This window comes from Lytechinus pictus, chromosome 3 (genome assembly GCF_037042905.1).
Source record: "Lytechinus pictus isolate F3 Inbred chromosome 3, Lp3.0, whole genome shotgun sequence".
Lineage (NCBI taxonomy): Eukaryota > Metazoa > Echinodermata > Echinoidea > Temnopleuroida > Toxopneustidae > Lytechinus > Lytechinus pictus.
In genome coordinates this window covers 38,934,594-38,949,903 of record NC_087247.1, presented here as the reverse complement: position 1 = coordinate 38,949,903, position 15,310 = coordinate 38,934,594, and the positions used below count along the sequence as shown (strand labels likewise).

Sequence of the window (15,310 nt, the reverse complement as noted above, 5' to 3'; positions counted from 1 at the left end):
AGCAATGTATTATAAACAGGAAGGGAATTAGGAGAGCGTTTCAGGATACAATAATCCAAGTTTGGCAGGAGAATAAAGAGGTAAAGATATAATCTCATCACTATGGGAATCACTGTAAGCTGCATGCTGCCTGTTTAGGGCAATGACTTCAGAAATATAGTGACAGAAAACAAGAGGGAGGGGGACTCATTTGTTGATGATGAATTCTGAAATTTAGGCCAGGAAATTTGGCAGTAATCAGCTCAAATGCTACACAAGGCCATTCATCATCAAACTTTAATATTATATATACAAAAAAAAAATTAGATGTGAAAGGGGCGGTAATTCTTTGCTAATAGCAAAGGGAATGAAAGGAGACATGTCTGATGATGAGGAACATATACTAGGAGAGGGTGTTACTTTGAACACATTATAGGGATTGTCAGGAACTAGATATGAAGAGACAAGAAGAAGACACAACTTAGAAGATTTGCTCTTCAATTTACCCAGAAAAATAGATTTGATCTTGTGAAAATGATGCTCAAACTGATAGGAGAGCAGTGTTAAAGTAATACATCCATGTAAAGCATCAGGTTTGCACGATATATGTCCATATTAAGTTAAGCAGATTCTGTGCGTGCTGAACTATGTCCAGTGTGTCCAGTTTAGTGCGCACAGAATCTTCACCATCTCAAACATTATAAGGGCCTACCCTTCATCGGGATCGTCATTCATCTGAAGAAGCCAATCGGTAATCGGCGAAACGTCACAACAACAGTGAGTTATTATTTCCAGTTTTGTTATCTAATTCTTTCATATTTTACTCCACTGGATGGAAAAGAATCAGTTTATCCTCTTCTCTTATAACACTCACCCCATTTTGTGAAAAGAGAGCTGGGCCTAGGTTCATGACATCTGGTGGGGCTGTCACTGTGTTTCTCAGTTCAGATTGTGCATTGATGTCAGTGCTGGTCTGACGTGTCGTCCCACCCTGATGCAGGTGCTGAGGAGACCTGGGGTGTATGTCATGTATATGTGGGGGTGGGTGGGTCTGGGACCTTGCTTTATGACTCTGGAGGACCTCATTGTAGTCAATCTTGTCAAAGTTGGTCTTCCATACTAACACCTGAAAAGAGACAATATATTCTGTTATTTTAAGATATCAATATTTTCAGAGGCAAATATACTTTCTCAATAGTTCTACTTATTCTGTGTAGAATCCTCATAATGCATTTACGAGTTCAATAACAGTATGTGTGACAGGTAGCTAAATTACATGACAAGTGAAAATGTTCTACGATGAAAGACCAGAATGATATAACATATATTTTATTTTGTAGCACCTCTTGTTTGAAAAGTTTAAAACATAATAGAAATTAATGATGAATATTATCAAACCATCAACAGTGCAAATGATGTCAATTTTCATTAGTATAACAATCAGCAAGGAATTGAGGAATTTGAAATACATGTCATTACCAGTCTCATAGAAATATTATGACCTCTACCTGTATATGAAACTGCACAGGAGCACATGGGGAAGGATAAAACCTCCCATATCTGAAAACACCTACAATCACCACCCCAATGCTTATCAGAATAAGACACCCATTGTTTTGAAAATCCTGATACTACCCAAACTGATTTTCAACTAAAAAATCAAAGAAGGGTTTTTCATCAAATGGAGAAAGCCGCAACTCTAATTACCAATTAACACTTTCTATTTGATCCACCCCACCCCTAACTGATCTGATCACCAACTTCACAGTTTTTACTTTCAATTCCCTCTTTTAAATTGAATTCACCTTGTATCACACACCATTGTAAACTTTAAATTCTTCCTGATATTCAACATGCATAAATGTTTATAATTTTCAGGCTGAGGATGAGGCTCAATTACCTTGAAACGTGTACCGTTCATTCGAATGTTATGTTCTCTTCATTATTCTGTATTCAAGTGAATATAGTGTTGTTCTTTTAAAAACTGCATTGTGGTATAACACTATATGACAGAATATTTGGACTTTCCAAATAGCTTCCATATTTCCTCTTTCTAAAACAAACAAGAAGGCCTACATGAAGATAGGTTTAGGTTTAAAGTGCATTTCTCACTTCTCATGGATTTATTTTACATCATATAACATTCCCCTATAAGATCAGGCATCTGAGATTTTTTTAAAAGCATTTCACCACACCTCCACAAAGTTACAGATTAGCTTGAGATGCATGAAGATTACACACACATCAAAGGGGAAAGGGCCCTTGTAGGACCATAATCACTTTAAATCCATTATGTCCTATTTGGCAAATACTTTCAATGGAACATGAATGGGTGAACACACTCAATGGACAGAGGCAGCCAACATTCCTGAGGGGGGAGGGGATCAACATAGAACAAAGGCCAAGAGACACATCCAATCATCTCTTTTGTTCCTTGAACAATGTCCCAAAGAAATGAAACATTGATGAGACGCAGAGTAAAAAACCTATTCAATGAATGAGCCAGAACTAGCTGGGGGCCATGAATCCTTCTCATAGAACAATAGCCAAGAGACATTACTAATCCACTCTACTTGTCCATGGACTGCAGGCAAGACAGAATAGGTCACATAGAACAATGAGCCTGATATATATCTCATCTACTTCTAATGTGTTTCGGATATATAGCATGATGCCCTACTTGGTAGAGACAAAGCATATTCATGTATACAGTGTTGCACATTTATGAATTGGACTTTCAACAAGGTAGACAGCTATCAAACCCTGAAAAGCAACTTCCACATTAGACCGAAGGACAACAGACACTGCTAATTTGACTCTTTTTTTCTGGCCTGGACAGGTCCCTTTATTTATGGAAACTTTACAAAATGTGAAGGTATGTTAGCTGATTTGCTTGGGAGGAGGTTGAGGAGTTGGGGCTGAAAAGAAAAGATGTTGAGGGCTATACACAACTCCCTTCAAATGAATTCAGGCTCATATTGCAGTTTCATTTTCCAAATTATACAATTAACCCAAGGAATTCTCGCTAACACTGCCCTGACCAACTAATGTTTAGAAATAAAGTCACATGTATATTGCCACCCTACCTCCTAAAAACAATCATCCACAGAAATCTAAAACAGAAGAAAAGAGAGAGGGAAAGATATTTCAACAAAGGAGGATGGAAAGGAAGGAAGGAGAAGGGTAGGAACCATAGGGTAGATAACCATTATTGAATTTCTCACAATCTCACGCAAAAGCCAATTGAATAGGAGTGAATGCAGGTAAAAAAGAGAGGGCTGTCTTTAATTTTATGGCATGGGGAGTCCCCCTTCTCGATCAACACACCCTAGCAAGCGAGCACACTTCAAGCGTTCTGTACATGATTCACATGCTCACTAATCCCTAACAAAACTCAAGTGTTTACAACTTACAAGGTATTTTTTTAAATTTTTTTGTAGGTATAGAATAACCAAAACAATCAATTAGTCACTAAAAATGAAGAACACTTACTACATTTTTACTCCCTTCCCCCCTAATATTGATCAGACGTTTTGTTTGTTATGGTTCTACTTCTTTTAATTTCCATTTTTCATTTGTTGTTAATTTAGATTCTTATAGATGTGATTCACACCAATATCTTAGGTTACATCAAACAACACTTAGTCCTACCCAGGCCTGAGAGTGGCCCTTTTTTGTGAACGTAGGGAGCGAAGTGACCAGAGTTTCGCACCTAACGGCCGAGGGTCCAGGGGCAACGCACCGGAGGGGGTCTCCACAGACTCCCTTTTTAATTAGAAAAAATTAATTTCAAGAATTTAGTTTTGGGCCATGGCATATTTTGTAATGAAATAACTGTGTAGTAAAATCTGACTGAACCAAAAAAATCAAACATTTATCCATTCTATCAAGAGAAAAAAACAGGCAAACATTGACAATCTTATTCATGTAATTTCACCACAGTCCACACAGTGGTTTCTAATTGAGGACAAGGTTATATCATAACCTTGTAGTTGTACATTGGATAAGTGAGGCAAGATCTACCTACATAGATCTAGTCTAAACTAAATCTAATTGATAGTTGATACATGTTTTTATTATATAGATCTAGATTTTGATTTTGATTTAGATTTGGCCATGTGCTGCTTGATCATGCTCCAGCCGCCATTCGCGTACTTGACTTGAACCTTATTACACCACGTACAGTAAGCTTGACCGCGTTCCTCAATTTTCACTTGCCACCCTTCCATCCACTGATTTTTCAACCCACTTCCAAGTCCATTTCTCACGAACCGAAACGTCGATCCCTTTCACCCTCGCCTCTTCACCTCGATCAAGAAATTTCCGTTGAAAAGCCATAATTTTCACAAACTTTTCTTGTTTTTTCGCTCGCACGGATGAACTTCCGTATTGACAAATCGCCGTAATCATGCCCAGCGCGCGGTACCCAGGGAGCTCTCGCCCGATTCATGGGCCGGAGTTGCGCCTGCATGCATGAACTGAATGCAGCCATCACGCGCGCACCGAGTGCACGCTGTTTCCTTCACTGCAACGTGCGAACGGTCTGGTGGGTAATACAAAATGGCAGCGCCCATGATCAATACCGACCGTGTGCGATAAACTTCAAAAAGCCGTCAAAGAATCAAGTTTTCAAATGCATGACGGCAATTTTCATAAAAAGTAGAGATAGCAAGTTGCCAGAACTTGTAACTTTGTGTGAATTTGGGCGCAATGTGCCCTTCATTTTCAAGCAATTTTTGCGAATAAGGCATTGAAAATAGACACCCTAACCCCCCCCTTAATTTTATACCGGATTTACATCGATCTCAGAGACCACCTATGTTGGTGAAAAAATATCGGGAACCCGATAAATATCGGGGAAATCTCAGGCCTGGTCCTACCTGTTCGTCTCCACCTCCCGATGCAAAGTGCTCTCCGTTTCTTGAAAAGGCTACAGCTGTCACTGGTCCCTAAAATAAGAAACAAAACAATAGCATACATTTATTAACAAAATATATTTTTAACAAAGCAACATAACGGTGAGCTACTTCACCTCCATGTTCATGTATATACATCATTATCACCCACTTGCAAGCATACATGAACCTTGTTTGAAGTTGTACCCTAAAAAACCAACAAAATATATCAATGTATGTAATGACCTCTGTGACCTTTGACCGACATGTAATTACCTAAAAAATCTAATGAGATCATTGTCACTTCTATATGTATACTTTGCTTGAAGCTGATGCTCAAACAGTTCTTTAGTTATTGTGAGAACCAAATGGACAGATGGATAACTGAAAACACAATGCTGAAAACATAATGCTGAAGCCCTCCCCCCCACCATGTTTCATGGACTCTGTCTAAAGCCTGACCACCCCCACATAGTCCTCTCAGCAACATTTGAACATTCGCATATCAAAATCTGTCATTTAGCATTTCTGTAAAGTGGCAATTTTCCAGCTTCTGTTTATTCCTTACGATGAGAGTTTATTTGGGGCTATTATTGACAGTTCAGGGACATAGCACCCTCAGCGCCCATGGATCATTTTACTGTTCATCAGTTTTAATCATGACATGAAAATGGCTGTCCTGCTAAATAAGATAGGATATTTACTCCTCGAACCCTATACTCCTTGTTAAAAGCAAATTTCAGGAGGATGAACCTTGAGAGCAGCACAGATTTTTTCCTGTGTTTTGGACAATCTGAAATTAACAAAGAACTGAACAGTTTTTCCAGCCTTGAATAACTTAAATACCTCTTTTAACTCACCTGGTGGCCATGAAGGGTGTAAAAGAGGCGCCCTTCTAGGAGATCAAGAATTTTAAGGGTTGAATCATTGGAAGCTGTGATCAGATAGTTCCCACTCGGATGGAAAGAGAGGCTATTCACTGCTCCACTGTGTGCTACATTAACAGAAAAGAAAAATTCAGGCCTCATTGCATTTTGACAGCTCAAATTTTATAATTACCATTATGGATTCTGCCTTTTTTAACCCTAGAAGATTTCTATAATAGAAATTTTCCTCATATTTTGTTAGTTTACTTTCTTTTTCTGAATACAAGTAGGATTCAAGTAATCTACACTAATCCATTGAATACAGTATTTAACCAGGGTCTAACAGATTAATGTATATCAGGCCATCATTTTGTAGCTTAACAAAAGGTCTACACTTTCAAAGATGGTAAACTGAAGTAGTAGTTCACTATATTTGATGAATTAATGCTAAGAAAATGAATCATAAGTAAAGAAAATTGATATCACAAAATGGAATAGAAATGACAACTAGCACATCAATGATGTGAAGCTCATCCGGCATCATGCAACAAAATGTAATGTTCATAATTTTAATTTCAGCCCAGCTGACACTGTAGTGAATTATATTGGTGACATAAATTGAGGATATAGAATTGAAATTGATGAAGAAATGACATAGAAGCATTTTTTGTGATCTATGAATAAATTTCAAATAAATTAAAGGACAAGTCCACCCCAACAAAAAGTTGATTTGAATACAAAGAGAAAAATCAAACAAGCATAACACTGAAAATTTCATTGAAATCGGATGTCAAATAAGAAAGTCATGACATTTTAAAGTTTCGCTTAATTTCCCAAAAACAGTTTTATGCACATCCTGGCTGGTATGCAAATGAGGAGACTATGACGTCATCCACTCACTATTTCTTTTGTATTTCATTATATGAAATATTCTAATTTTCTCCTCATTGTCAAGTGATACAACCATTAATTCCTCCCTAAACATGTGGAATTAGCATTTTTTAATATATATGGTTCTGTCAAGTTGGTCCTTATGGTCAAAGCTATAAAAAATGAAATATCGTATAATTCAAACAATAAAAAACAAAAGAAATAGTGAGTGATAGACATCATCGATTGACTCCACCTAGTTGTGCATATCACCGTTTTGTGAAAAATAAGAGAAACTTTAAAATGTCATAACTTTCTTATTTTACATCCGATTTTGATGAAATTTCCAACACTATGCTAGTTTGATTTTTCTTTATTTATTAAAGTCAGCATTTTCCTGGGGTGGACTTGACCTTTAAAGCATAAATAATTTTCTAGTCAAAATTTCTAAGCTCTGTGTAGAACCTTGGTGAACCTCATGTAGCTCTCAGATGGAACAAAAATAATCAAAATCAATCAACAAATAAATAAGTATTTTTTGTGAGTTTTGAAAATATATGAAAAAATTAGCATATTAAATGAGTTTCAAAATTCTGTGTTGAAATTTTGTATCATCACCTCGAGCTGTCATATAAAGCAAACAAAATTGAAATTGATTTACAAATGAAGAAGAAAAAACATTTTTTGTGATTTATGATTAAATTTTGTATAAATTAGCATAAAATAATTTTCTAGACAAAATTTCAAAATTTTGTGTACAAGATTGGTGAACCTCATGCAGCTCTACCAGATGGAAGAAAAAAAATCAAAATCGGTCACTAAGTAAAGAAGAGGCATTTTCTGTGATTTATGAATAAATTTTGCATAAATTAGCATAAATGATTTTCTACTGAAAATTTCTAAATTCTGTGTAGAAGTTTGGTGAACCTCAAGAAGTTCTACCAGATGGAAGAAAAAAAAAATCAAAATCGGTCAACAATTAAAGAAGAAGAAGCATTTTATGTGAATTTTTAAAAATATGCATAAATTAGCATATTTAATGAGTTTCAAAATTTTGTGTAGAAGTTTTGAATCCCCCACCTAATGCTATCATATAAAGCAAACAGAATTGGAATCAGACATGAAATGGTGAAGAAGAAGCATTTTGAAATTGTGGACGGACGCCACGCCACGGCATAAGCTCATCCGGCCCGAAGGGCCGGCCGGATGAGCTAAAAAAAAAAAAAGAATGCAAAAACAGTAGGCCCATACAACCAAGTAAGTAAGACCGTTAATAGCTCTATGGTAAGACAGTGTTCTATTTATCAGTAAGTAGCATATATTTTTTCATGCTGGATTGATTAAGCTATAGTAGAATAAATGATATCTCAAGTCTCAAAGCTTTAATCAGAATAAATAAAACCTGCATCCCTAAGTCTCTAAATTCATGATTACAATCTGTACATCCCCATTGAAGTAATAACTCTAGCACTAGCAGCGGAGGTCAATAAGCCTAATTAATATATTATTTGCTAATGCCAATTTTACCTGATCAGTCTACTTACAATGCCATATAAAATGGCTTCCCACACATTTTGCTTTATTCAGTTTAAAATAGGGAATCTATAAATATAATTGAAATACTGTATCTTCTATATCAATAGAATATATATGACGCATGACAAGAAAGGTTAAATACTATGGTACATTGTATCTTTTGATTTATATAAGGTGATTTACGAACCACGAATCTCGCCTAATTTCAATATCAATAAAATACGCAATATGATCTCTCGACTCCGACATGACCAGGGATGTTCTGATCGGGTAATTAGCCCTGATCTACAATGATCAGAAAATACCTGGAAATTTGGCGATGTGAAAGCAAATTACACAATATCCCTAAAAGGAAATACCCGCTAAATAGTAGGTAGTGGTCAAAGTTGTCAGAACTTTCGTGGGGATTTTTCCAAGGTGGCAGGTATTTTGATAGAGTGAAAGCAAATTATGGGAACTTTCATAGCCTAGAGTGTTGTTGGATGCAGCACAGCTCCAATACGGCTGCTGAGCAAGCGATTTTGAATCTCGCACCTTGCCTGCTCATCAGACCATACTGCACATGCTTGTAGCTATATTTGATATTTTCGGGCCTGAACAAGTAATGTAACAGGTACTCTGGTTATTAAGGCAGTCTGAATAACCTACTGAAGTGAGGTGAATTTAATGAATTACAGAACACATAATACCTGATCAAGATGGATAGGCCTCAACCTCAATATGCTACCTACTTTCCAGAAGTTTTCTAGCTCATATAATAAACAGAAACATTTTATTATTCAGAATTACCATTATGAAGTATTCCTTTTTTTTTATTTGGGAGAGGGCAGCTTGAAAAAATGATTATACAGTATATTTCTTCCTGTACATTGCAAGAAAACATTATTACAGGACCTAAGAATTTGTAGAGTGTTTAGTAGAATGGGCAAAAAAAAAAAAAAAAAACAATCATAAACAAACACACAACAAAACCAAGAACTGAAAGAACAAAACAAACAGAGAAATAAAAAGGAAAAACCTTGCTTCAAGTACAGAGTAGTCCTGTACTATGAACTGTACAGTACTGGGGATGTTACATAAGCAGAAGGAGATTTAGCCACATAAACTTCCACCCCCTCAATACTTTGCATTTTCCCCTCTTAGCAATAGTAGGGCCGTCTGCACCATCCTGAGTTTTCAAATTAGCGCACTATTTCTGATCTGGCAAATTATCTCGATCTGAACAATCTCGAGATTATTTGTAATGGAGACACAATTATCGCACTTGTTCGTAGGATTAATCTCCAGATTGCAATCCAAGTCAACTTGGGATTATTTGCAAAATAGTGCACTAATTTACGAATTATCCCGCTAATTCGCAGGTGCAGACGCACTCGGGATTATTTATGCACGGCGTCAGACCATAATGCATCGATGCCTCGCTCGAGCAGGAATCGCTCTTCTTGCGATGGTTGAGACCGGGTTTCTTGAATTTCGAGATTAATCGCAGAGGGCAGATCGGGCTAAAATCTCGAGATTGAGCAAACTCGGGCTGGTGCAGCACCGCCTAGTGAATGAGACTGGAGTGTGGACATAATTTTCCACCTACCAACTGTCATGTCATGATTGACTTGTTGATGACTTTGAAAATGAATGATTTCCACTTTTTTTTACACCTGCTGTGAAACTTCACTCTCCCTGGGAAGTTATTCATTAACTAAGTATTAGAGTGACAGAGTGAGTGAGAAATCTTGAGAAAGATAGGAGAGAGAAGAGCGAACGAGTTGCAGTCCAGCATGATGAAAGTTATGTACTAAATTGAAGGCTACGTCCATTTAAAATGAAGGTTGATTCAAATAAAATTGGATGGTATCTTGATGCAAACATGAATGGTATGTCACTTTTACTTTTCCGTTTCATCTTTTAAGCTATACATTGTAGTTTGAAAGCTCTTGTTTTTCTTTAAAAAATCTTTAAAGAATGATATTTTACATCACAAGGGCAAAAATTTGAAATATTATTAGAACATTTCTTTTACATATTTTCAACAAAGGATTGCACTTGCAATACTACTTAAAGATGGGCGTATATATTTGCTCTTTATTCAAAGCATTTGTATGATTTTTACAGCTCTGCATTTACATATTTTGCAAAAATAAAATATGCTACTACCCGGGGGGGGGGGCAGTCAAATATTTTGCTGTACACACGCGTGACCAAAATGTGTAAAGCCCGCTAAAAACTTGTTTAGGGGGTTATTTTGCACAGAGAAAAACTCATTTAGGGGGTGTTTAACATTTCAAACGGACCAACAGATTAACAGTCAGACCAACAGACCATTCGGACCAACAGGAAAAGTGATTACTAGGTCTCTGCCGAATTTCAATCATGCAAGATAAAAATGGATTTACATAAAATGGTTAATTTAAAAAAAAAACTGACCCAGATAAAGAGGAAATGTTTAGAAACTTTGATTAAAACAATGAATATGGGGAATCCTAAGACTGAGAATAGGATTTTACTGAATCATGAACACAAGCAATATCATCCTCACCCAAAATGACTGAGCTTTCCAATATATTGAATTTTGACAAACAAGGACACAACTTACTTTTGGGAAATTTTAAGAGTTTGCTACCAAAATAAGCAGTAACACCTGCTTGATTCTGAAAAAAACTGTACCTAAATTGAAATTCTTATAACCTACATGCGCAAAGCAAAATAAAATTTCACCAAATCTCATAAGATTAGCATGGCAGTATGAAAATATTTAATCCAAAATCACTAAAGGCATTTTGTTTGTCAACCCTGAATATCTAATCTCCATAATCTCTTGATTAGATGATCCATATTAGCACCTTTCACACATCACACCTGGGGTATTAACACCTAATTCAATGATTCCCAATCATAAACTTGAGCTTGCCATTTCCTAAAATGAATGACTCAAATAAAGCTGGTATTCATTTAAAATGTCTTCCAAAAAGAAACTCCCAAAAAAAGATCAGAAAAAGGGAATGGTTAACATATGATCACAAAGACATAGTCTAGTAAAGTCTCAAGAAAATGGCAGAGACTATAGTACAGCTTTACAAGCCTAGAAGGTCATAACAGGAGGGTTGATATTAAATGTACACGGTAATATAAGGGTAGGTACAACTCAGCATACATAAATAGTAACCAAATTCAGAGGGAAAAAAAGAATAAAGGGGAAAGGCAGAGAAGACATTAGTAAAAAATTGAATCAACCTTCAGTTCTACTACATTTAGAAATTTTGCAAAGTACATTTCACCACACCCACTTGAAATATCCACCGAATTGGCTCAATTTTGGCGTATATCCAATGGCTTCCTGCCCATCAAATATATAGCTCTATACAGGACACATTCAATTTGGTCCTAATTTCCAGTCATATCCAAGGTAGGGGTGTAAATTGCAAGGAAAATCCAAGAGGAAGAGGCTCCTGGAAAGCATCAATTTCTCAAGAACACGCAATGTAAGCATCTCATTCTCATGGGAAAGAAGCCAGTGAGGGTCATCAATTTCCTCGCCAAGATCTAATCAGTCAGCTTCCATGAGGAAGGATTTCTATATTGAGCCTGAAACTGTAGGATAATCTTCAGATTGTTTGTATTCTCCATGCATGCAAGTTTTTGGTAATGACATTCAGCAAATTAGCAAGAATGGAAGTAAATTGGTACATCCTAATTATCAGGATGCCATTCTTGGTATTCTGACAACTCTATTTAAAGTCTGTTCTATATTGGTGATTTTCACAGCTCCTTTAAATAAACCATGCTCTACATGCTACAATGAGAAACAAACCCATCAATCTATGTCAGGAAGAAAGAAATGAATAGAGGATCCATTCAATCTAATATGATACTCATTAAGAGCTTTTAAATGGCTCTGTTTGTATCAGAGCAGTTTCACTCTCTATTAAGTATAGATCTATCAATCTCTGATAAAAAGATACAAGAACTATCATACATGGATGGAAATTCAGAAAATTGCTTATAAAACCAACATTGAAAAAAAAATGTAGAAAGGATAGGAGTATATTTCATCAAGATGAAGAATTACGAATCCAAAAGTTATTTCAAATCAAACTGATAGAGAAAATATACAACTGGAAATAAAGTAGGCTCTTACCTCTTGAGATGATTATTATCTAACTCATAGCATGAAAATTCATGACAGTTAAAAAAATTATCAGTGTTACAGTGATAAGATCAGCTTTTCATGAAAGGACTTATCAAATGCTTTATCAGTGTTACCATAATAACAGTGCCTCTCAGCCAATCATAACCCAGTAAAGTTGTCAGATCTAACAATATGTGGAACAACAAATGTTGATGGAAATGCTCCCTAGGAAATCCTATCACTCAGGGATTGTAACCATATATCAAGGAGTCTAGGGATAAGAATAGAAATTTGACGTGTCCAAAGGACACAGATGCCCCCGCTTAACGCAATCAGAAATTCATTCAATATGATTGAACTTAATATCGTGCAGAAAACCAATATGCATATATATATAATATTAAACAAATTTAGACCTTTGACCTTAAGACTCACCCTTTCCATAATAAACTCTGACAGAAGATTTAAACAGTCAGGTCATTTAATGTGACCTGACTGTATTTTGGTGTCTACCCAGACACCAAACATTTTTAATATCTGGTGAATATTTCCAAAGTTATCATGCAGAAACGAACTCGCATATATATAATGAGCTCTGGCCTTTGACCTGCGGACTTGGAATTCAAACTTAGCCTGTATTTTGGAGTCATCTACATGTACCTACACACCCCAATTTTTACAAATCCGTTAAATATTTCATAAGTTATAATGCGGAAACCAACTTGCATATTTAATGAGCTTTGACCAGCTTACTTCGAATTCAAACTTAGCCTGTAATCCTTTGAATATTTCATAAGTTATCATGTGGAAACCAACTCACATATTTAATGAGCTGTGACCTTTGACTTGCGGACTTCGAATTTAGCCTTTGTTTTGGTGTCATCTACCTTCACACCAAAATTTTTTAAAATCCATTAACTATTTTTCTAGTTATTGCGCAGAAAACAAGTGGGAGGACAGACGAAAGGACGGACAGGGGCAACGCTTAATGCCCCCTCCGGACTACATCTGCGGGGGCATAAAAACTAGGGCATGCAATATTCCAGGTATGAAACTAAATATACACACAATTTGTAAAAGCATTCCATGGACAGTTATAGTGATATCATATCAGAATAGTCATAATATTTACTGACCTTAAGGGAAGCATCATATTTGTAGCCCATAAAATAATAATATTGTCCTGAGCGCCAAAATAAATTTAGTTCTTTTTTGAATGGCAAATTTTTTTTATGTGTCCACTGTAGTCCTCTTACAAAACAAAAATATTTAGATCTTGATTTTGCCATCACACCATTGTGTTGGCTCAGTTGGTAGAGCGTCCGTCTCACAACCGGGAGGTCAGGGGTTCAAACCCCAGCTGCGTAAGACCAAAAGACGTTAAAAGATGGGAGTTGCTGCTAACCTGTTTGGCGTTCAACGATTAAAGGGATAGAGCCTCATCGATCTGCACAGCGGCTGCCTGGCCCACGATCAATTGGGCAAAGCAAATTTTCGGAGTATTTCATTTCATGTCTATTTCGAACAATAAAATATGGATTTTCATCTTTCTTTCTTTCATCACAAGAATAAGGGATGGTTTAGAATGAAACATAAAGGATGGTATGAATATATTGATCTGCCCACAAAATCATCCTTGGTAAATTAATGATCTTGTGCAGGGCTGCCAATCTTTGAAAGAGCAAATGTATTTCCAACATTTCTTTAGTATATTCCATAAAAAAAAATCATATCTTTTTTCAATCCACCCTACTTTCAGATTAAAAAAAAAGAAAAAAAGATCTATCATTCATCCTCATACAACATTCGTTTATTTTTTTCTTACTCTGATATTTAAAACTTTAGGGGGAAATAAATGGTAAAAATACAAAATAAAAGGAGATTATGGAGATAAAATTTGGGCATATATTCTTTTCAAATTATGGAAAGGATAAAAAAGTAATTTTGCCAAAGTTTTGCCTAATGTTCCAATAACTTGCCATTAATGGTCCCATGTATATAATAATACTAATAAAAAAAATCATAAATCATGCACAGTGGGCATATTTCAAAATTGTCTTTGAGCATCCTTTTGTATCCAGACAAAAAACACAACTACATGCAAAACGTAATTAGCATGTACATGCTAACACAAGCCTAACATGAGTGTATCAAAGTAACTCTGTGTAAATGGAATTTTACACAGAATACAAATTCTTAACCATGTTAATACTACCAAAGATTTAAACTCTACACTTGTTTTAAATATATCCATGTGCAATTTGGCATTTATAACTGGGATGCATGATTTAATGAATACCAAACCATACCATACCAATTCCTATAAGATCAATAAATCAAAGTCACAATCTTCTTGTGGAGTATAATGATTATTATACAAACTGCGCATCTTATTCTGCATAAGTCAACTTTGAATAAGTTGAACAATTACCAAAATCAAAGCCATTTAGCCAGACCAGATTATGCCAAGCAAGTTTTATTTGCATATGAGTAGAATTTAATATAGATCAAACAGATATCTGTGGTCCAAAGAGATTTCAACCAAGCAGATTTACCTGTGTGTGTAATACTAGCACTCATGGTTAGAAAAATATGTTTCTTTTGAAAATATCATCTCAATGTTTCTTAAATCTAAGTCCATTTACCTTGGTAATGCTGTAATAATTTGTTCATTCTGATGTCCCAGACCTTGACTGTATTGTCTGTACCAGCTGCAGCAATACATGTCCCACTCGGATGAAATGCTACAGAATGTGCAAACCTAGAAAACAAATAAGAAATAAAGTTTACAACCTCAGACGATCCCACACGATTCCTCGTATTTATAAATCCTATATTGTTAGGTTTACTAGTCATTAGTCTCGTCAATATACAAAAAGATTGAACTATAGATTTATCATACAATTTCAAAGATTCAATTAAAGAAACTAAGGATGAATAGCAAGGTAAAATAATTTTGGGGTACAAAAAATTGTTTGAAAGTTGAAACAAGCTGGGTATTAGGCACACAAACCTTTACAAAAGATTTTCCATTAGTGTTG

At 35.7% G+C, this 15,310-nt stretch overlaps 1 protein-coding gene across 1 annotated transcript in view; it reads right to left on the bottom strand.

Moving 5' to 3' along the window:
- Nucleotides 1-784: 784 nt before the first annotated feature.
- The window catches only part of LOC129257285 (POC1 centriolar protein homolog A-like), a 27,572-nt gene continuing 13,046 nt past the window's right edge, over nt 785-15,310 (bottom strand). The window contains exons 6-9 of the mRNA XM_064097007.1: nt 14,915-15,030; nt 5,735-5,868; nt 4,860-4,928; nt 785-1,105 (exon numbers count right to left, since the gene is read on the bottom strand). Coding sequence (XP_063953077.1) covers nt 800-1,105; nt 4,860-4,928; nt 5,735-5,868; nt 14,915-15,030 — 625 coding nt within the window. The 3' untranslated portion in view covers nt 785-799. The remainder of the gene's footprint in view (nt 1,106-4,859; nt 4,929-5,734; nt 5,869-14,914; nt 15,031-15,310) is intronic.